Source organism: Vanessa tameamea, chromosome 17, assembly GCF_037043105.1.
Source record: "Vanessa tameamea isolate UH-Manoa-2023 chromosome 17, ilVanTame1 primary haplotype, whole genome shotgun sequence".
NCBI classification, from domain to species: Eukaryota; Metazoa; Arthropoda; class Insecta; order Lepidoptera; family Nymphalidae; genus Vanessa; species Vanessa tameamea.
The window spans coordinates 6,158,068-6,181,713 of NC_087325.1; the positions used below are offsets into that span (position 1 = coordinate 6,158,068).

The window sequence follows — 23,646 nt, forward strand, 5'->3', positions numbered from 1 at the left end:
TTTTTAATGAGAAATTATTTTTTAATGATAAGGTATTTAAAATAATACTTTAACAATATCTTATTTAATATTAAACATATTTAATCGATTATAACAAAGTTAAATAAATTAGTAAATGTGTGTATTAGGTTCATTAGAAGATAAAAATCATTAATTAACTAATTGCATAGGCTTCCCCGTTTCCTTTGAATTATTTGCATTTTATGATAACATCCGGTTGTTTATGTCTTAGATAGTTTCATTGGTGAAATTACGTTAATGAATGTTTGCTGTGAGTCAGTTTTGCGAAAACATTATGTTTGCTTATGTCTTTGCCAGTTATCTCCTAAACATTATCTATCTTATCTCCACTAATTGCTAGCTCGTGTATAAAAAGGTAGCTTTAATGTATATTGAAGCACAATAACGAACGAGTTCAAATGAAGAGTAGTTATTAGTTGAGTGACGAACGAACACATACGAAATTTGTTCTCTAAAATGAGGATAACAATTTTACTTCTACTTGTAAGTTATTAAATATATATATATAGAATTAAAAATATATAAAAAGTAATACGTCAGTTTTTTTTTTAATATGCGAGATTAGTATGTTTTCATATTTATTTCGTTTTCGAGGAACGTAACAATTTTTTTGTTTTTAATTTTCGGAGATTATTAGTTGATAAAGCAAGTTGTTTTAAGAAATAATAGTAATTGTTTATTTAGTAAATTGGTTATTTATTAGACTTCGTGTATATTTTTTGTCTTTTCATTAGTAACTTCCTCGTTAAAATATGATTATTCATGTCATATCTATTATCGTTTATTTTTATGCAATACATAAATGTATTTATTATTTCTCTAAGATTATTATTTCATATTTTTTATATTTTTCAGATTGGCGTCTGCCTTGTAAGCGCAAAGTACTTGCCTTACGACACAAGTGAGTACAGTGTATTAGTGAGGAGTAAAAGGTCAGACTCTGATGAATCTGTTCAGTCTATCGAGCGTGATGATTCAAGTGATAATGAAGATGCCGAAGAGGATTCGAGTGAAAGTACAAGTGAAAATAAACGCCAGGAAGTAGCAGAAAAACAACGTAAAAATCTATTAGAGCGAGAGGAAAAGATAAAACGTAAGGAAGAAGAAAGACAAAAAAAATTAGAAGAAAAACAGGCAAAACAACAACGCAAAGAAGAAGAAAGGCATGAAAAAGAGGAACGTAAGCGACTAGAAAGAATTGAGAAAGAAAAACGCAAGGAAGAAGAGAAATTGGAAAAAGAAGAAAGAAAAAAACAAGAAAAACAACGTAAACAGCTAGAAAAATTACAAAAAGATGCGTTAGAAGAGGAAACCGAAGATGATGATTTCTTAAGCACCGAAGAAGAAAATTCAGTGGAATTAAGTGATATTTGGAGAAATCACATCTATGTTAAATATGGATTGACTCTTACGAGTACAAAAATAGAGAAACAGGCAGCTATTAATAAATATTTCCAAGAAGAACTGGGTCTTAGTGCGAATAGCACAGAAAGTGATCGAAGACAAGCAATAGTGAAGTTAATAGAAACGACACTACAAAATAATACCACTTCCCTGGATGCGTTAAAAACTCAACTATTAAGTCAAATGAATGCCATAAGCTTATACAAGTGGCAAACAAAATTAGACAAAGGTGTTGAAAAGTTAAATAATAAGTCTGAAATACTTAATAATGTGACGCTACCATGGGCGACTGTTATGCAACAAAACCTAGAAGAAAAAAGATTATTTCTTCAAACTATTAGTCAATTTTTATCAAATCTATTTCCAAACCTGGTCGCTGGAGGACAGAATCAATCTCAATCTGGAAACAGTAGTGGTATTTCAAATATTGATGTAAATAATACAAACATAGTTGATTCTGTAACTGGCGTACCAAGTTTAAATATAGAAAACATAGAAAATAGCAATGCATCATCATCTACAAACGTGGTACTTAACCCAGCAGAAAATAATGATTCATCGGTTTCTAGCAATAATGAAATTAACCCTACAAGTGTAAATGAGAGTAATTCAGTGATTTCTGGAAACACTGATACTATAAACAATTCAAATATTGATACTACTATTGTTTCCTCTTCAAATGGTGACTCTATCCATTCCAGTAGTAATAGTGTAGCAACAAACAACAACGCTAATATCGAGAATAACAATACTTCAACTTCAAATATTGATATTGTAACAACTGGAGTTAATGGTGAAGCTATAAATAGTAACGCTAATGTTAATTCTGAAAGTGTTTCAGACACAAATACTGTATCGAGTGCTAACGGTATCAGTGAGAGTTCTACAAACAACAACGCTAATATTGAGAATAACAATACTTCAACTTCAAGTATTGACGTTGTAACAACTGGAGTTGATGGTGAAACTATAAATAGTAACGCTAATGTTAATTCTGAAAATGTTTCAGTCACAAATACTGTATCAAGTGCTAACGGAATCAGTGAGAGTTCTACAAACAACAACGCTAATATTGAGAATAACAATACTTCAACTTCAAGTATTGACGTTGTAACAACTGGAGTTAATGGTGAAACTATAAATAGTAACGCTAATGTTAATTCTGAAAATGTTTCAGTCACAAATACTGTATCAAGTGCTAACGGAATCAGTGAGAGTTCTACAAACAACAACGCTAATATTGAGAATAACAATACTTCAACTTCAAGTATTGACGTTGTAACAACTGGAGTTAATGGTGAAATTATAAATAGTAACGCTAATGTTAATTCTGAAAATGTTTCAGTCACAAATACTGTATCGAGTGCTAGCGGTATGAGTGAGAGTTCTACAAACAACAACGCTAATATTGAGAATAACAATACTTCAACTTCAAGTATTGACGTTGTAACAACTGGAGTTAATGGTGAAATTATAAATAGTAACGCTAATGTTAATTCTGAAAATGTTTCAGTCACAAATACTGTATCGAGTGCTAACGGAATCAGTGAGAGTTCTACAAACAACAACGCTAATATTGAGAATAACAATACTTCAACTTCAAGTATTGACGTTGTAACAACTGGAGTTAATGTTGAAACTATAAATAGTAACGCTAATGTTAATTCTGAAAATGTTTCAGTCACAAATACTGTATCGAGTGCTAACGGAATCAGTGAGAGTTCTACAAACAACAACGCTAATATTGAGAATAACAATACTTCAACTTCAAGTATTGACGTTGGAACAACTGGAGTTAATGGTGAAACTATAAATAGTAACGCTAATGTTAATTCTGAAAATGTTTCAGTCACAAATACTGTATCGAGTGCTAACGGAATCAGTGAGAGTTCTACAAACAACAACGCTAATATTGAGAATAACAATACTTCAACTTCAAGTATTGACGTTGTAACAACTGGAGTTAATGGTGAAATTATAAATAGTAACGCTAATGTTAATTCTGAAAATGTTTCAGTCACAAATACTGTATCGAGTGCTAACGGTATCAGTGAGAGTTCTACAAACAACAACGCTAATATTGAGAATAACAATACTTCAACTTCAAGTATTGACGTTGTAACAACTGGAGTTAATGGTGAAATTATAAATAGTAACGCTAATGTTAATTCTGAAAATGTTCCAGTCACAAATACTGTATCGAGTGCTAACGGAATCAGTGAGAGTTCTACAAACAACAACGCTAATATTGAGAATAACAATACTTCATCCTCAAATATTGATTCTGTTTCTAACGTAGATAGTATTGCTGCAATAAATAATGACAATGTTAATTTTAATGCTTCCGAAAATATTGTTACAAGCAGTAATGCTAATGATGTATCTGCAAGCTCTTCATCGTCAAGTGTTGACGCTATTGCTTCAGACACAACTACAATCCAGAGTTATGTTATTAATGATGGAAAACTGAGTACTTCTAATATTAACATTTCTGAAGGAAGTGTTACCCTAAATGTTGAAAGTAATACCAACGCTGAAAATAATGATACCATTATTAAACCTATAAATACTTCAGTCACCAATCCTAGCGCAGTTGGTACCGAAGCAAATGGTGGAAGTATTAACAATAATAATAACATTGAACCTGAAAATTCTCCAGTCTCGGGAAATGATTCTGTTTCTCCGGGAGACAGTAATGTTATCATAAATAGCAATGCTAATGTTGAATCTGCTAATACTACAGATTCAAGCATCAACAACAACGATGTTGGGACTAATATTGCTCCGTCATCAAATACAAGCTCTAATTCTCCGGTTGTATATAATAACACCGATGTTGGATCATCAAACGCTTTATCCACAAATATTCCTTCTGAAGGAAGTACAGTTGTTTTAAATAACACAGATTTTGTTGAGACTACTAATGTCTCATCATCAAACACGGACTCTGTTTCTCTTGGAACTGACGGTACTGCTACAAATGCACAACAGATATCTGGTCAAAGTAACAATGCTATAAACAACAACGTCGACATGGGTTCTGTTAATGACCCGTCTGTTAATTCAGGTGTAACTAATGCACCAAATGATACAGGTATTACATCATCCGTGAGCAGTGATCCAGCTACCACCTTTAACGCAGCATCTACAAGTGAGACTGAAATATCAGCAATTACTGATAAAGCCATATTGGAAGAAAATAATAACCTATTAACAACAAACGTAGAATCTATTAGCAGTGTGACGGACAAAGTATCCATACCTACAGAAGCTTCTGTAACCGTAGGTACTAATCTAGAAATTTCTGATACCGCAACTAATGCTATAAATGGGGCTTCTTTAACGAATAATGCCAATATAAATACAGAAGTAGATTCTTCTAATACATCTTCTACAAATTTGGATTATTTAAGCAATACGACGACATCAGATGCTTCAAATTCAGACCCTAGTGTTAGTACAGGTTCTCTAACACCACAAGTAACAACTGAACCTCTAATTACTGTGAATGAAGCTGTGAGTAACGTTAATACAGCTTCTGATATTGCTATCACAGAAACACCTACCGAAGTGTCAGCTAGTACAGTCGTTTTTGTTGAATCATCAACATCTCCACAAAACAATGAAATTACAATACCGGCGGAACCTGGAGCGACAATTGTTGATATATCTCAACAATAAGAAATTGAATGTTTAATTTAATGTATATTTCTTTATTTTCATATATATACATATATATTATATTTCGACCTGTGACTGTAAAAATAAAATAAATTTGCATTTTGGACTTTTTTTTTATTTCTTTCTTTATTCAAATATTAAATTTAAATTATCAAGCTTAGAATTATATAATTGTTTCCAAATATTCTAGCCTTAGGCTTTGATGAAGGGTGATGAAGGGTTTTGTATTTTTCAAATACAAGAAATATTATACTTGAAAATTATTCGCATGTATTAAATTAATCTTTTAATACACATAACAAAAATGGTATTCTATGTATCCTGAGTATGTTAAACAAGTATAACATATTAAATGAGTAAATTCCATAATTATTTAAGCTTATCTTAAGATTAGCTATCTTAAGATTTCTTTTACTTATTTTAGTAACAAATAAAACATAAGTTTTTTTAAGCAACAATAAGCCTTGTTTATAATACAAGAAATTAATTTCTAATACTAAAATGGTTAGTTGGATAATAAAAATAATAATCATCTTGATTGTCAATTATGATACGCAGTCCTGGTGATGTGATGAACAAATAAATCATAAGGGCTTCTAAAGAATTGCTACTTCTTCTTTACATTTCAATGTATACAGAGTGCCTGTTGTATAATTAACTATTTATGCTATATTTGGCCTATATTTATACGAATGATATTTCCCATCCGATATCAAAAAAAAAATTATACGTAATTAAATGTATTTTAAGTATTAGTATTAAAGTCAGTCAAAGTGACAAAGTAAACTATTTTTTTTTAAATTATTACCTATAAATCAAATGACCTTTTAAAAAAATTTTTGTCCAGTATGCATACGAAATGTTAAGTTACTTGAAGATCTGAGGAACCTTCTATAAGATCCAAGTGAATCTAATTGTTTTTAAGTAAATCGGAGAAATTGGGTGAAAGAACACACAGTGCATGTAGATTCTGATGAAGGCGAATAGGTAACCACTTCAGTTTAGTTTGAAATTGAAATACATCATATTTGGAGTCTCTCATGTCAATTAAGTTGATTTTCAGTTAAATCTTAACAGCTTGCATTGGCATAATCAAGGATACAAAGGAGTCATAGTTGTACGAATATAATATTGGTGGGTATTAGAAGAAAGTACTTTTTTTATTTACTTTGATTTGGTAAGACCAGGACAATTTGCTGTCCAAACACTTAGAAAAGCAAGGCAAGGCAGATCTTCAAGAAATTATTGTGAGTAGATTTGTACATCATCTGCATACATGTGATAGAGAGAAATTATATTATGAGTAATCTTATTAATGAAGATGGAAAATAGTAACTGAGACAACGCACCACCCTGCGGTACTCCGGCATAGACACTAAGCTAAGACGGTGGAACCATTTCTTATGTATTAGGTCCTTACTTATCAAACTGAGTATCTTCGAAACTAGCTGAATGATTATATCAATGTCTTTTATTTTATTAAGAATCCCAATTAAGAATCATTTTATAAGACAGCTCTTTAAAAATTAGTTGTTATTTGTTTCTTCGCCGTTAGATATTTCTTTGATATAGCTGTTAGCATTAGCATGGATAAATGCATTTTATTTTCGAATTCTTTTTTTGTCGTTGCACTAAAAACTGCACAGGAAGGAATAATTTTGAAATTCGATAAAGCGGTGAACATAGCCTGTTTGGAGTTTACCAAATTTCGTCCTAAGATTTTTTCTAGCTTCTCAATGAACTTACATTTAATTGCCAAAATTGCACCGACAATAATGGTCAATACTTCGATTATTTACTACTTTCCATTAAAATGAGTCATGAGGTTTAGTTAAGTTTAATTTCCTAATAAGATTTTATTTTTTATAGATAGACGGGCGAGAGTGTAAATCATCAGGATTTCTAGCTAAATTTAAAACTTTCAATAAACAGTTTTGTATTTTTAAGAGCATAATATGTCTTTACGTCTCAATATCTGCTGCTCAGCAGGACAGTAGTAAAAATTGAAATAAAAAAAATCACCTTAATAACATTTTGAACTTATATTTACTAATGACTTGACTAATAACTTAATTTACAGTTTTGGTATTAAAATAGGTATCTTTAATTGGAATGCATACAGAGGTAATGTTTACAATTAATACATTGAAACGCATTTTTATAATACACAATACTATTTTATATAATTTAAATAAAATTAACAATATTAAATTTAAACAAAACCTACTACTAGATAAGGTACTGGTCATACACCACTAATACTCAGGCATCAAATTAGGAAGGGTATTTATACCTTTGTCAAATCCAGTATTTATTTGCGGCGTTGCCTGGATGAGTATAATTGTGTTGATTGAGAGGATCGGGTGCAATATTAGAGAATGAGTAAGGATCACTCATGTATTTATAATCACTAGATAGCCCAGCAAGACTCATATTTAATGAATTATTCGACGGGCTCCAATTAGACGAAGATGGATCCACTGCAAGCTTAGAGTAATCAGTTGGAACTTTGGGATAATCACTGGTCTGCAATTCTTTATATTCATTACCAGCTGTCTTCGCGTAAGCATCGTCTCTCTGTTCAATGATTTCGTCAGTAACAATTTTGTCTTCCGCTTCTGTATCTTTGGGCATATAGTTGATGGTTTTATTATAAATATCATTAGGCGGGTATCGTGCGTAATCACTTCTAGCAGCATTAGCGTCCAAAATCTGGCTATGTGATGGTGCACTGGCACCAGAAACGAGAGGACTGAAAGTCGCACCTGATGAGCTAGGAAAAGCAGCGTTTTGAAATGCTTGATTCAAATGTTGAGACTGCGCCATTAACTGATTATAGTTAGCGTATTTTTGGTGGTGCCAGGGATCTGAGTGCTGAGGGTGGTGCTGGGATAGAGAAGATATTTCCCCTGCAGGATAGGGACAGGGTATTTGAGGCATTGGTAACGTCGAATAACTTGCAAGTGTTGGAGTCGAATTTGAACCAGTATTCTTCCTCAATCGAGCTCGTCTATTAGAGAACCATACCTGAAATATACATACATTGTTTAATACATACAATGTGTTGTAAGTGTTATTTCAAATTAATAAAATTCACGAGCTTAATAAATAATTAAAAAAAAACGCAATATTATTGAAATACTCTAATATAAAAATAAAAATATTTGTGCTATTTTAGTATAGCATAAAAAAATAAGGTGTAGTGGCCTTATTGCAGTGCTATGTCTTCTTTGGATGTTAGGGCTTGGGCAAAAAATGAATTTATTTTAATTTTTTTATATTTATCTCAGTAAACATATACCTATTCTGTAGTTAATATTATCATTAAAATAAAATAAATTAACTAGAGTTAGCTGTGTGTCGGGAGTCAGTTCCTTCCCAAAACTTTACGACATAGTTATAATTTTCCGAACAACGAGAATATATCAAATACATGTATAGGTTTGTTATACGAGTGTGTAAGTAGATGTGCGTTCGTGTGGGAAATTGCATGTTATATTGTAGTTAGTCCTTAGTGAGAATATACAATAAAATAGAATATACAACAGCAGTTGATTATTGTTATAATTTTAAATTAAACAACGCCGCAGTATTGTCATAATTCATTTATCATTGTCATAAAGTTATTCTTTTATTTTGAGCCTGTTTTGATAGTTATATACAGTGGTTTTTAGTTTTGTACTTAACATTAAGTTTACTGCAAAGTCGTCATTATATGTTAAGCGTCATTTAACCTGTATTCTAGCTTCAGTGAGGCCGGTCTGCAGAGCGAGTTCTTCTCTTGTGTATACGTCTGGGTACTGGGTTCTATGGAAGGCTCTTTCCAATGCATCCAATTGTTCTCCTGTAAATGTCGTACGAGAACGTCGTTGCTTTCGTTTCAATGTTAAACCTGGTTCGGATTCTATGTCTGAAGAATCTGAACCTCGACCTGCAGAAAAATAAAATGGTTTATTATATATTTTTTTATATACACAGATGTATTTATTTATTTCTTCTTTTGCTTTTGCTCTTTGAGTTTCCTTAAATTTATTAATTTTATAATTGCGAAAGTTTTTAGGATGTTTGATGTTTATTCAATTATGCCAGGACGGAGTAATGGATCTGGATGAAATTTGCGACTGAGATTGTAATCGCAAGTCGCAAATTTCACACACGGTTTTAATCCAATACAAATACATGGTTCCTATGGTTTAGCATAACTAGGAAAGCTTTGTTTGTTTGTAATCGATAAAGTCTGATATAACTGAGCTTATTTTAATTTATCCAGGAGTAAGGCTATAAATTAATGTAGTAAAATTATGATTTTAGCCATCATGGACTTGTGGAAGTCAGAGAGTGCTGATGAATGAAAAACCGAGTTACATTACTAGCATTCCGTGACACTCAAGCGTTGACTATAGCTACTAAAGTTGTACCTAAGTAAGTATAAGTACTGGGTAGTATAACAAAAATTCTCGAACATTTCGATGTCTCCGCTTTGTATAGTAATTTTCAAGCTTTAATTTGGAGCAGTTTTAGTGAATAGCTAATAATATATAAAAATATATATATACATGCATAATAGACGTACAAGTTTTTCTTAATTTAAATCCGTTATGCTTTTACGTAAATAGAAGCTTAAAGGATTTACGTAAAACTTTGGGATTAAATGTATATAATAATGTAGTCTATATTAAAACTAGGTATTGCTGTGGAATGGCCTCACCCACGTGCTTTTAATAAATTGGAAAAGCTTAATTGATATTTCTTTTTTCATATGATACGGCACGAGTACATAACTTATAAATTGAATAATCAATGTATACGTGACAATTGATAAACAATGTGTAAACACAGTACAGTGGACAAAAAAAAGGCAATCTTAATCTTAAGAACGCGGGTTGAAACGCGGGCAAGTACTATTAAAATGACATGAGATTAATTGTAAGATATATAATTAATCTTTTGTTCAGCATTAAAGGAAATCATCCCGAGGAACCTGCATTGTCGGTGATATTCTGCCAGATTTGTATTGTAGTGTAATAAGCTCGAAACCTATTATTTTAGATTGTATTTTTAATTGCAATCAACTTATGAGAATACATTTTTATAATTTAAATTACATTAAATGATTCGTTCGATTCTATTCTAATCCAACTTTGACTTTTGCAAACAAAAATCAAACGTAAACACCTTAAACGTAACTGAGAGTAATTCTACTTATTTATCTATCACTCACTCATTCAGAAGGCTTGCAGCCAATTTTCAATTAACCAATAGAAATACTTCCTGTACAATTTTAACACATAAAAACTAACATAGACATATTTATATTTACAATTTCATTGTGCGTCAATAACGTGAAAACTACTGAACGTATTGGTATACTGATATTCAAATTATAACAACAACTACTAAATAAGACTACTACATCTTTTTTGGTGCTGCTTAACAGAAAAATCGACTAAACCATTACATATAAAACTTATACCAGAAGTTGCAGCGACAGATGTCTGCTGACGATTTTGCTTGTAATACAAAGTTTAACATGCAAATTTGAGATGACATGTTCTTCATGGATTATCTGAGCGAAAGATTCTATAAATATAAATGTAAGGATTACAGGAGTCAGGGCAATATTAGGAAATTACATCACATAAATGATTTGACAATGGGTTGTAGTAATTTGTCTTCATCTGTTTTTTCTATCATTTCACGTTATTTATTAGCAGTTTTTTTAAACCCATATCATATTTAATTCGCCTAAATCAAAAACCGTCAAGGCAGCAATCTCGGGCCGTCTCATTTATAAATCGGTAGCGGTATCCTACGGAAACAGATTAAAAAATGGCCTTAACAATACGCGGCTTTGGACGTAAAACCGAATTTAAAAAATGCGGCTTATATTAATAGCCTTTTGAAAGAAGTCAAAATTGAATGAAATGAAAAAATGGGGGCTCAGTGTGGACGAATAAGAACACCCAGCGCGGCGGTCTCTTTGTCGGCTTCTTTGCCGTTCGGGTGACATTTTGGCACTATTCAATATTTTGGTGTCGCGATCTGGATTTATGACACGTAAAACGACAACGCGGGTTTAATGCGCTTGCGCTCATTTAGCCGTCATTCTTGTGAGCTTATGAGAATTGTTATGTATTAGAAAACTTAGCCTATGTCAGCGCTGAATTTCTTCTGTAACATCGTTTTGAAATACAAAGATATGAATAAAAAATACATTTTATTGAATTAAGATATATTAAGTTTCAACCAGTGGTAAGGCTTCGTGCAATGTCATCTAGGTCCACTCGTCAGTTGTTCCATTGGCAAAAATTAATATCTTCTACTGCTGTGTTCTGGCTTCAAAGGTGAGTTAGCCTTTTACAGACACAGCGGATGTTTTATGTAAGGAATATATTTTTATTTTAGTCCCATCTCTGATTTCCGTAAATAAATAAAAATATACATACTAATAATATTCAATATTCCCATTTAATTTTATATAACTACAATTAAGTGTAACTATGCATCATTCATTTTCATACTGAGCTCAAGTACTTAGTAGTTGAGAGATTAATGTTCTCTCTCATATCACAGTACTTTAAATAAAATACAACATTTAAAATCTGACCACAAAGGTTGCGACACAAAATAAAACACAATGTATTGTAATAAAATGATTTACATTGCTTAAATTCCATTGCGGTGTCGAGACAATATTATTTAGCCATTTTTTGTTCCGACTCTGATCATAACGTATGGGGCTAAATGACCTAGTCACTTATATGTATAGTCAAAGACGCGTTAAAACTTATTTAATCTTTAACACGTGGTAATAAAGTTCAATGGGAATATCTATATGGGATTAAGTTGGAAGAAAGGGAAGGTGTTATACAATTATTGAATGTGTGAGAGGGATGATGTTTGGCGTTTGCCGAAATGTGACCTCATGAAGCCGGCGGGTCTCAAAAGTAATAATTTGAGAGTTGAAAGAGCTGCGACGGCGGTTTAACACCTCCATAATCTGAGTTCATTAAAACGGCCGGGACGCCTTTGTTTCAGCGGTTTGTTCTGAAGTTAACAGATGGCCGCGTAGCAGGATTAGCACGTCTGTGGGCGTGTTTTATTTGCCATTTCTTATGCTCTTGACGAGTTATATTAATTACGATATATGGTTTCGGAGTAAGGATTTTCGCTTTTTCATTTTACTAAGACGAGTCTTAAAGGTAAATTAAATATACACATTCTGCAATGAATATATATACATATTAATATTGATGTGTTTTACGTAAACTATGACTATGATGTTAGTAGACACACTTTATAAAGCTATATGTATAATAATAAATTGGAAATATACTATTTTTTGAGCATAACTGTAAAATTGAAATCAATTTGAATTGTCTGAACAGACTTTCAATCAAATGGAAACAACAATTATTCATTCAATTCAAGTTTATCGTGTTTTATCATTTGTTAATACAATTTTAAATTTCATTTGGTTTTTAATTTTTCACTCTAAGAAGCATTAATAAGAACTCAATTATAGTTTTATTTCAAGTACTTGAGAGTAAACATCCTTTAACATCAATAATGTGCGCTAGAATTTCGGAGAGGATACTTCTGAAATAGTTCGTGTGAGGGCTATTGTATGAGACAAACCATGAATGCATTAACAATCTAGTATAACAAATGACCGCATATTTAGAATACACGTACCTCTAGAGACCTCGCTGGAGGTAAACCTCTAAAATGCAGCGTGGAAATAGAAGGGAGATAGTTTGATAAGTTTTTGTGGTATTCGTCTTGGAGTTACAAATAGACAATTGTATTTCTTGTAACATTTTATTGATATATTTTGTTTTATGTGTGAGTTTGTAAGCATATAAATTTCTGTTAAGGAGTACTTAATTTGATTTAATTTTTTAACATTACAAGTTATGCTATTTTAAATAAGAAACTACATATTTCAATTTTAAATTAAACTGTATTTGAAACATGAGTTAAGAAAATTTTCAAGCTTAGCATACATTAAAATGAAAGCTTTTTTGCAACATTATTCGAAGAAAACAGACCATGTTGTTTGCAATAATGTTTTTATGTGATAAAATAAAAACTTATATTAAATTAATTTTAGTAAAATATATAAGAAAAATTTGGTGATTCCAGAATCAGGATTATAACAAAATGTAGCTTAGTATTTATGAAATTCATATTCGAATAATTAATTAATATAATAAATCGCAATAATTAATTGCTAAAAAAATATTATTCCAATTGTATCAAAATTTTAAGCTTCTAAAATAAGTTTATCTAATGTTCAAGACATTAACGATTTATGATTAGTTATATACATATATCTGAATCGGGCTATATTTATATTAAAGCTGAAAAATCTTTAGCACAGTTCTCGTGTCTTCTTCTAATCTTTAGAACAACCAATTTCAATTGAAAATATACTTTAATAGCTCATTTCTTAAGGAAATTTAGGTTAAGCTATATTACATCACAGGAAAGTTTAGCGTGCTTGAAACCACGCGAAACGAATAGTATATAATAAAAGGTAAGTAGCTCGTCTGGGTACAAATAGCATTACTTAGTATTGTTGTCTTTCGGTCTGACGAGTGAGTGAGCCAGGGCAACTACAGGCACAAGGGACATAACAGTTCCCGGCGTTGGTGGGACATTGATTATCGAGGAATGATTAATATTTCTTACAGTATCAATGTCTATGGGCAGTAGTACTACATCGGGTGGCACATTTGCCAGTCCGGCAACTTTTATGGCATTGAAAAATAAAATAATATATTTTCAACCGTTTAATGATAAACGGACCATCTAGTGATGTGAAAATCGCAAGTTCCATTTATCGATCGATTGAATTGGCTTTCGTAGGTATCGATCGAACCGATTATTAAGCTTGTAAATTTTACCACTTTTGGTTGGAATGGATGACTAAAATATCAGCAATTACTTTTTTTAATTGCCAAATATTGTTGTATCATTTAAACGTATCGAGCGTGTAATCCAAATATAACACCTTACATTATGTATTCAAGAAAGTTTATCACCGTGACATCAGTGTATTATAATGACTGATGCTATTACACAAATGCTAGATTTTATCACGTATGCTTTTTGTTTTGTTTTGTATGTGAAAGTGGACGACTTATGATGATTACATCTACGATTTGTGTCGGAGTTTTAAATTTAAATTGCGTGCAATAACAATGGACCAATTTAAATAGTTCTATTTTTGTAAACCGTTGATATGGTACTGTAAATAGTTCGCGTAGTAATGATATAAGTTCAGATTTTCTAAGAGCTCTGTTGTTATGGTTTGTTGATGAAAACGAAAATTAAACATTTCGATACCAATCTATTTAAAGAAAAATATAAAATATACTTATTTACATTATAAAGCATATGTTCAATGGAACCTATAGAAACAAAGTTACAATCGTTCCGAATTCAAAGGATATGTTTAAAAAAGAAATAAATTAGAGTGAAGAATGTACGATCGGAAATCCCAACAGGTACATACAACGGCAAAATTCAAAGCTCTATTAACCGAGTGCAATATAATGCACCAATGACACTACAACCAAAACATGTTACGTATATTGTAAATGTTTTCAGCACTATCGAGTCGCGCTGCAGGCGAGCGCGGTAGCTTTGTCGGTACCCTTCTACCTATAGTTCACCAAACACACCGCCCTACGGCTTGCCATCTTCAATATATCAACCGGCGACAATGACGGTGTAGGATTTGTGTGCGGAAATTGATTTTTTTTTTATCGTGTGAAAGCTTTGACAGGTTGTATTCCGTTTGCGAAATAGCCGCCCGAAATGGAGACTCATTGTGCAATACTTTGTATGGTTTTGTTTTCTAACTTGTAAAAAACCTTCGTTATTGTAGCGTTAATGAATTGCGTAAAAAAGTATTTAATTTATGAAAAGTTGAAATGAATACTTACAATAGCAATTTATAGGACATTTATTATAATATAAAAAATAATGCGCTTAGTAACATGAAAAATTTAATTAATAATTAATTAGGTAATATTAGTCTTCCTTAAGATAATATGTATCTGTTTAATTAATTGTGTATTTCCTTAAATTTTGGTTCTTAAAATTGCTGTTTTAATGGTATATAAAGAAACAATTTCCAACCAGACTTTATTTAAGTTGTACGCAAAGCATTATTTAATGATCGATTGGTTTTATTTTAGAAATTTTCAAATTGTTGCATAACAGTACCATTATTTGATTCATCAATTAATTTGGATTATACTAATAATTAATCTCTAACCTCCAAGTATGCCATCGATACTGTAATCCTTCTTGCCATCGGAGTCCCTGGCGCCACCGCGAAGTAGCCGCGAGATTGAGGATATACTGGGCGGGTCCGACACGCCTTCCTGTAATTTAGTGTTTATTTTGTATAAACGTTATTTATAAATTTAAATAAAGCTTAGCTTTTAAAAACGAATAAACTGTTTTTAGAGATATAAATAATAAATACACAGGAATAGATATATTCAATAAACAATGATGATTTAGTTTTTTTTTTATTATCTGTTCTGTTGTCTGTGGTGCACAATATTTGGGGCCAAGATATCTACATTCTACATAGTATATGTGTTTATTTAAAAATAACTAAAGGAATTGCAGTTGTAATAATTTATCTTTCGTTTTTTGTTATCGGTTTGGTTAATTGACAGACGGAAATGTTAATAACTTGCTTAATGTTATTAACTTATTTATTTTTTACATATTGTGTTTGTCTGTTTGGTTGAAAGTTGCCATTAGTTATAGAAATATTGGATTAAAATCATATTTTAGAATTATACGTTTTGTTTTAAGAAGTTTTGCTTTAAATAAAGAGATAATGGAATTTAGTTCGTATGAGTTTGATAAACTATAGGGTAAGTATAGTGCTTCATCGGCAACTAAGTCCTTCGTCGGTTTAATTCCACAGTATCTGTTTTACTTTAAAACTTTGTTAAGTGGATGTATAGGTAAATACTAAAAATTTCTGTCATTATTAATTTGACAAGAAGCCAAAGCATTAATTATTTAGTCCTTAAACCACGTTTATACGCTTCAAACAAACCTGTATAATGTAATCTTGCTTAGTCTCAGTTGATTGAGAAATTTATTTTAATTTTGTTGGTAAAATAATCTCGCCGATTCGAGACCGCCTGCCGTGACTGATCGTAAAAAACTACAAACCTTTAATTTTTAACATTGTTCATTTGCAATCTAATTAACAGTTGATTTTAAAACTTATTTATCAGTTGAGTAATTCTATCAAAACGTACTTTCTTTTAATTTGATATACCGTTCAATGACAAGTGTGTTCTCAAAGTTAAACAGAAGTCAGAAATGGCGTTCAGTATATTTTGACAGAATATTTGAATAGTATGCGAAATGTTTAAACTTAGGAATATATTAATCACGTTCTTCCATTCGCTGTATGATACATTTTCTTTACTAAATTTCTATGTACTTAGTCATTATTTATATTGAAATTAATTATTTACAATAGACATTATGCTTTATGTCGAACTGCAAGCAAAACTAATTTAATATATTCAGTTTATATGTACTTCACTTGGTGGTAGGATTTTATGCAAGCCGGTCTGAGGAGGTACCACCCACTGATCACACATTCTACCGCCAAACAGCAACACTTCGTATTATTGTGTTTTGGCTTGAAGGATGATTTATCTAAATTTAACTACAGACACAAAAGGCATAACATCTTAGTTCCCAAGGTTGGCAGCGCATTGGCGATGTAAGGAATGGTTATAGGTTTATAGTCATTTGCATCAAGGTGGTGATCACTTACCCTCAGATGGATAATTATATAAAATATCCATAATGTAAATAAAATCAAGTAAAACAATGGATATAAAATAATGTGAGGAAGCTTGCTTTTGTAGGAAAGAATAACTTTTAAATTCCACAACTGTGAACCCATAGTCTGACAGCGTTCTAGTTCAATTGCTATACTAACTGATGTGTATTTTTGTCCAGCAAATAAAAATATATATAATATTCTTATACAATAACATAATATTCTGAATGCTTTTATGAGATACTATAAGTAAATCTTAATATATTTCTTTGTGTAAACGCAGATGAACGATCATTATATATCGATGGCTATCTTTCATAGTTAAAATGTTACCTTTATAAGTTTTTCTCGTATTTCCCAAGAGAATATACCCGGATTTTGCCTTTTAAGCTCTTCTATTCTCGTTTCAACTTCAGGAGTAGCAACTCTTGGCTTCGATCCTCCAATCACGCCTGGTCTGATGGATCCCGTTTCCTGCGCGAAGATTGTTTGTTATTTTTTAATGTTTATTTAATTGCAAGACAATTTCATTTATTAAAAAAAAAAACTATTAGAAAGGTAACTTAAGTTAACCTATGATATATAATTACAACAAGAGCTAAGTACCTAAATATGATTTTGTAATAGTGTATTTTTAATTTTGTATTTAAATACAGACTTGAGACTTCAAAACGATCAGTCAAGACAAACTTTTTCTATATATTAAATTACTTATAGTGACGTATTGTGCGTAAAATATAAAACGTCTTATAAAAGAAGTTTTAAGGTTTAGATACATAAACAGTTCAGTAGCTAAGTAACAATTAAGATATTTTGTATTATCATTTTAATCCTGTGCATGTTATTTACGAAGAGGATGCTGAAAAAAGAGTTGCTTTCTGTAGATATATTTTGAAAAAATCTAAAAAACGCGATAACTCAAAAATGGTTCACTTTTGCATAGCATTATCGCAAATAATCACCCCTATCACCTCCTAACGGGAATACGTCGAATTACCAATAACCCTGTATAAGTTTGATAGGATATACATAGTTTTACTTGGTGTTAGGTCTTTGTGCAAGCCCGTCTGGGTAGGTACCACCCACTCATCAGATATTCTACCGCCAAATAACAGTACACTGTATTGTTGTGTTCCAGCTAGAAGGGTGAGTGAGCCAGTGTAATCACAGGCACAAGGGACATAACATCTTAGTTCCCAAGGTTGGTGGCGCATAGGTGATGTAAGGAATGGTTAATATTTCTTACAGCGCCTTTGTCTATGGGCGGTGGTGACCACTTACCATCAGGTGGCCCATACGCTCGTCCGCCAACCAATGCCATAAAAAAAAAAAGTTACGATAAGTGGATGTACAGTAGTATAGGAGATTGACTTTTGACAATCAAATTTGAATTTAATTTAAACTTTAAAATTATGTTAAGTTTTTAAAATACCTAAATTACATAAAGATTTAATAAATAACATAAAGAGATGGTACGACATCACTTGAATTAGCAATTATATATAATATAATATAAGAATTTAAGTATCGGTCAATAAAGTAAAATATTTTATATATCTCAGAACTGAAGGTTCTAGAGTACCTACTCGGACTATCTTGTATATGTGTTAATTTTCGCGTATTTATTTCCTTTAAATGTTCTTATAAAAAGTCTTCGTTAAAAGAGTTTGTATTGAATTTGGTTTGATTGACAAATAACTTTAATAATATAAGAAATATTCATACAATATCAAACTAATAAAACAGTACTTTTATTTCAGTTCCTTTGCGTATCAAAAAAAAAAAAAAAAACAAATTATATTTTATGTGTATATTCTTATCATTTAATATTAAGTTGAAGTAGATGTCATGTTGTTTGCATGTTGTGTTTTGGAAGTTAAAGTCTTAGTTTTAAGTTAGTTCAACCTCGAGAAAAGGAATGTGCAATTTTGTGAATTTTATAAACATATCATATTTTATATAAATAAAGCCAAGTCTCGCGAAAATCTAACATTATATCAAATTATACATCGATATTAAATATGATTTAACTATTGGTAAAATTCTTATAAGAATATATTTCCTTCAGGACTCTGGAAAATATCAAAGTGCTGTACACATTTTGATAGCTATTTAAGGACATAATTATTTGATGTCACCTGATCAATAATTGACACAAGAAAAACGATAGGAATAGCATATAGTCGAAGTCGAGTCGAATCAAATTCGAAATGCATTCGATTCGACTCACAGGCCCTTAATTATGCGATGTAGGTGGACTTATTTTAAGGATTTTATGGAAATATGTGCCATATCTTTTATTATTAATATTTATTTTTCTCTAGTTTTATTATCTTCCATAATTGCTTTCTATATATAATAATGTAGTCTGACTAGTGTCGGTCATGGATACCATTCCCAACTACGCAGGAGTTATATTCTCATAATCCGATGGAACGGTAATCTGATACTACCGGAACTCAGACGCAGGACCAAAGTCCTTACGTACTTTCCAGGGCAGAATATTGTCAAAATCCAGGCTGCTACTGAGAATTTCTTGACAGAAAAATTCAATTAATCTTCATGCGAGAATTACACAATATTTTATATAAAACGCACACAATATATTCATGGTAAGCATCAATAGTTAATTATATAAAGCTAGGTATGGATAATGTAGTAAAACTTTGTTATTGGTCGAAACCTATACTATGAGGTCACAGATTCACCCGTGGTGCGTGAAATGGGACTTCCTGAGCGAAACAATCACTATTATTGTGACGACTGGCCGGGAGTGAAAATGAACCTTCAGGCTTGGATGCACAGGAATCAATAGCGATTGTTTGCCGGCGCAACAGGACTGGGTATATTATAGGTATTGAGAATTCTATGTAAGTAACCTAGTATTGCTTCTACTCGAAAATTGATTTAAGTTTTAGGTCAATGCCTTTTAGTTAAGCCAAAAAGATTTTTGTTGATTATTTAGCCAATATAGTTAACATAAAATATAATAATTAACCTTAAATTAATTATAATAATTAGAATTCTATGTAAGTAACCTAGTATTGCTTCTACTCGAAAATTGATTTAAGTTTTAGGTCAATGCCTTTTAGTTAAGCCAAAAAGATTTTTGTTGATTATTTAGCCAATATAGTTAACATAAAATATAATAATTAACCTTAAATTAATTATAATAATTTTATCAGTTAGTCGATGTTGTGCCAAGATGGCACAGTGGCTAGAAAAATTTAATTTTAGCCGAAGGTTGCGGGTTCAAACCCGACAACAGTACGGTACTATGTGCTTCATTTTTGATAATAATTATCAATCTCATGCTCGGCGGCGAAAAAAAACTTCGTTAGGAAACCTGCATGTATCAGAGTCAGGTGAACTTCTGTAATATGTGCATTGAAGTAGTTTGATGGAATGAGCTTTTGCCCAGCAGTAGGACATTTACAGGCTGTCATTTTACATTAAAAACAAAACTATTTTTGATTACAACTATAATATTATTTTTGCGTTCTAGAATAAAAAACAATATAAAGGTGCAATGCAAAAAAAAAATAAATGTAAAGTGACAGATTAAACAGATTTGATTTTTCTTCCTATTTTTGTCAAATTAATTGCATTGTGTTTTATGCCATTAATTTTTTTTACGCTTAAATTAAAATCGTGAGTATGTTTCCGTTAATTACCTTCATCCGTGCCAAATGTATATTTTCTTGAAAGGCGTAGTAAATGTGTAATCCTAATCCGTTTGAAATTAAAGATTAAGGTACAGTGCTTCTGCAACTGTGAGCTGTAATTCTTATATCTATTCTTAGAGAAATCAAAAAAATAAAATTTACGATAAGTTTTTGAATAGCTTTTGAATATCCTACTACCGGGCAAGGCCTCCTGTTACAAACATGTAAGAGTTTTGAAGCTTATTTCTTTTTGAGCTCTAGTGCAGGTTGAATTTAATTTAAATCAAATTTTTCATATTCAATTTTTTTATATTTAAATTCAATTTATATTTCTTAGTATACATTCGGTTTCCCGTAGGTGCGAGAGTGAAGTGAAATATAATAAAAATTAGGTACAAGAAAACAATAAAGTAATTCTCGTCAAGATTTATCTTCGAGTTCCAGCCATCTTGAGTCTTAGTTCTTTACATTCAATTTATTACTTTGTCCTATTTATTACAACTGTTTTAAGATAGAAGCTATGAAAATGTTTTATATAAGTTTATATTTATGAACAAGCTTTATAGCTAATAACAGTTATTTGCCTTTATAAACATTGTTAGTTTATTTTACAATTTTCATATTTCGAATTGTAGACACAGCAAACAGATTTCAAATTAATTACTTCCAAGAAATCTTTCAACCTTAGAGGTTTTAATGTTATAACTCTTTGTTAATGTAAAATATACGATTTTATTTGTTAGTAGAATTTCAGTTTGAATTAATGAGTATAAAATCCGTAGTTTCTAATTATTATAAATGCGAAACTATGTTTGTTAGTTTGTTTTTCTTCATGCAAAATCGACTTGAAATTAGACAATCGGAGAAGCAAAAAGGCTACTTTTTATCCCGGATATATGCAAGAGAGAAATGACGTTTAAAAGTGGTTTATATAAAATAAATATTGCATTTATTTGAACAAGTATATGCAACTAAAGTCATTTATTACGGTTATACAGAATAGCAATCGTGAAATACCACGGGGTACGCCCAACGATGTAAGCTCGACATTAATTATTTTGAAACATGATATCATATTTGTAACATTTTCTTGCGATTGACTAATTGATTGGAAGTAAACAAGTTAAGAACAAAGGAGGAATTAAATCAGTAATCTTTATTTATGTTAAAATGACATATCGTTAATAGCTAGCTTTGTGTAGGTATGTCTTTATGTTTGGTTGAATAATAATATTGAATAGCGTTAAATTAATTTTGATCTGGTTTTTAGTATAGAATTAATTAATTATTCATCGTTGTGTATCCATACGGTATCCGCAGGAAATTATATCAATAATATTTAATCAATTGCGTTATTATATTAATTTGTTAGGTGAATCTTAATCTTATAATCTTCAAATTATGTGTAATTGTTTTAAAATAATTAATTTTTAATTTACATTTTAGATTTGTGTTGAAAATTTATATTGTAATCATTTTATTATATTATGATGATAAATAAATCATTTGATATATAGACCTAGTGGATTTCGTACCTGGTATCTATTGAGAATTTTTGAGACGCAGCCGTGCGAGACTCGGAGCTGACGCGAGATGACGCAAGGTCGTACACCCGCCGCCGCCATCTCCACGATCTTCAGCCTGATGTGGTTTGGTAATGGACGACCATTGATGAATAAACCGCCCAGTTGATTTACTCGACCTTGTCCTAGAAAGAAAGATGTAAAGCAAATATATGTGATAAATTTTGTTCCAACAGCATTTTTTTCTGGTAGGTACTGAACCAAAGAAATTGCCAAGGATGAAGGAGGATGTTGAAACTAAAAAACTGCTGTGAGAAAATATGAAATAAATTTTGTCGTTGTTAACATGATTTTCCATTAATTTATTATTTTTTTGATGGATACCAAAACATTAAAACACTTTTTTTAGAGTGTGGCATCACTCATGTGGCAGTAGTTTTTTTAGGATAAGTTTTTGTGAGGTTTGACAAAGAAAGAAGTATCCAGATGAAACTTACATTTTATATGTATATGTAATACATGTATGTATGTGTGTATACTTTTCCTGTGTGAGTGTATGTATCTTAATAAAAAATATAGATGGAATGGAAAAAGAGGATGGACAGTATCATGTTGCTACAAAACTGAAAATAAGAATTCAAAACCTTCGACGAATGCAATCGTATTTTTATAATTTAATTATTTAAAAATTACTGTTAATTGTACATTATTTAATACATTTGTAAATGACGTCACGAAATTCCTAATAAAAAAATATTAGACCGGATTTGTAACATTGGAATCAAAAATACATCTTTAAATTACATTTGTGTCATGTGATATAAATAGATCGATACAATGTATTAACGTCAATGCAACTTATTTGAAAATATAAAATTATGTACTTATAGCTATACTAAAGTAAATAGTATCAAAGTAATTACTTATATACCCTTACCTACCCACACATCCATACCATTTTGGTGGCGTTCCATAATGGTATGAGTTAATGTAGTAATTTCATCAATTAAGACGAAAACACGAACAATAAAATCCACTTATTTGAATAACATTACCACACCTCTACGAAAAATCTCAACTTCAATCATTTAAATTTATCACCTTATAAACGTCACAAACTATGATAAATATGTTTACATTTAATTAAGAGAAGAATCGGACAAAATTTAAATTCATTAACACCCTCCGTATTTACATAATTAAAACGACATTTTAAATTGATTACGCAGCCGTAAATATTGCAATTTGAATAATGTAGAGACACGTTCGTTTGTAAAGGTCAGTTTTATCCGACTATAGACAAGATGTCTATCAGACGGCGGTGTCTTTTTATTAGGAAAAAGATCGATAGATCGCGTTATCTTTTTTTCTGCGCGTGAGTGCAGTTGAGGAGGTTGTATAGAACTGAGAGTACCACTGTGTTCGTACAGATAGAGCGGAGCGTGGTGGTGTGCGTGTTACAAGAGGCTCTGGCGTGAGGTCGAATTGCCTCTGTGTGGGTGAGTGCACATGG

The 23,646-nt window shown here is 31.1% G+C and overlaps 2 protein-coding genes across 3 annotated transcripts; one reads left to right on the forward strand and one right to left on the reverse strand.

The window, feature by feature from the left end:
- The first annotated feature begins 356 nt into the window (after positions 1-356).
- Positions 357-5,215, forward strand: LOC113400391 (putative uncharacterized protein DDB_G0282133). Its single transcript, XM_064217433.1, has 3 exons — positions 357-504; positions 877-2,136; positions 2,305-5,215. The coding sequence occupies exons 1-3, from the start codon at positions 478-480 to the stop codon at positions 5,104-5,106; spliced, it is 4,089 nt and encodes a 1,362-aa protein (XP_064073503.1). The 5' UTR covers positions 357-477; the 3' UTR covers positions 5,107-5,215.
- A 1,918-nt stretch (positions 5,216-7,133) lies between these two features.
- Positions 7,134-23,545, reverse strand: LOC113400513 (protein gooseberry-neuro). Of its 2 annotated transcripts, none has more exons than XM_026640098.2 (6): positions 23,075-23,545; positions 22,146-22,318; positions 17,279-17,419; positions 15,395-15,503; positions 8,841-9,037; positions 7,134-8,133 (listed from the first exon to the last, which is right to left on the reverse strand). In XM_026640098.2, exons 2-6 carry the CDS (start codon positions 22,233-22,235, stop codon positions 7,405-7,407), a joined length of 1,266 nt encoding a protein of 421 aa, XP_026495883.2. In that variant the 5' UTR covers positions 22,236-22,318; positions 23,075-23,545; the 3' UTR covers positions 7,134-7,404. The 2 variants fall into 2 exon arrangements, with proteins under 2 accessions (XP_026495883.2, XP_026495882.2); XM_026640097.2 differs by having other exon boundaries at positions 23,071-23,545.
- Between the last annotated feature and the right edge of the window lie 101 nt (positions 23,546-23,646).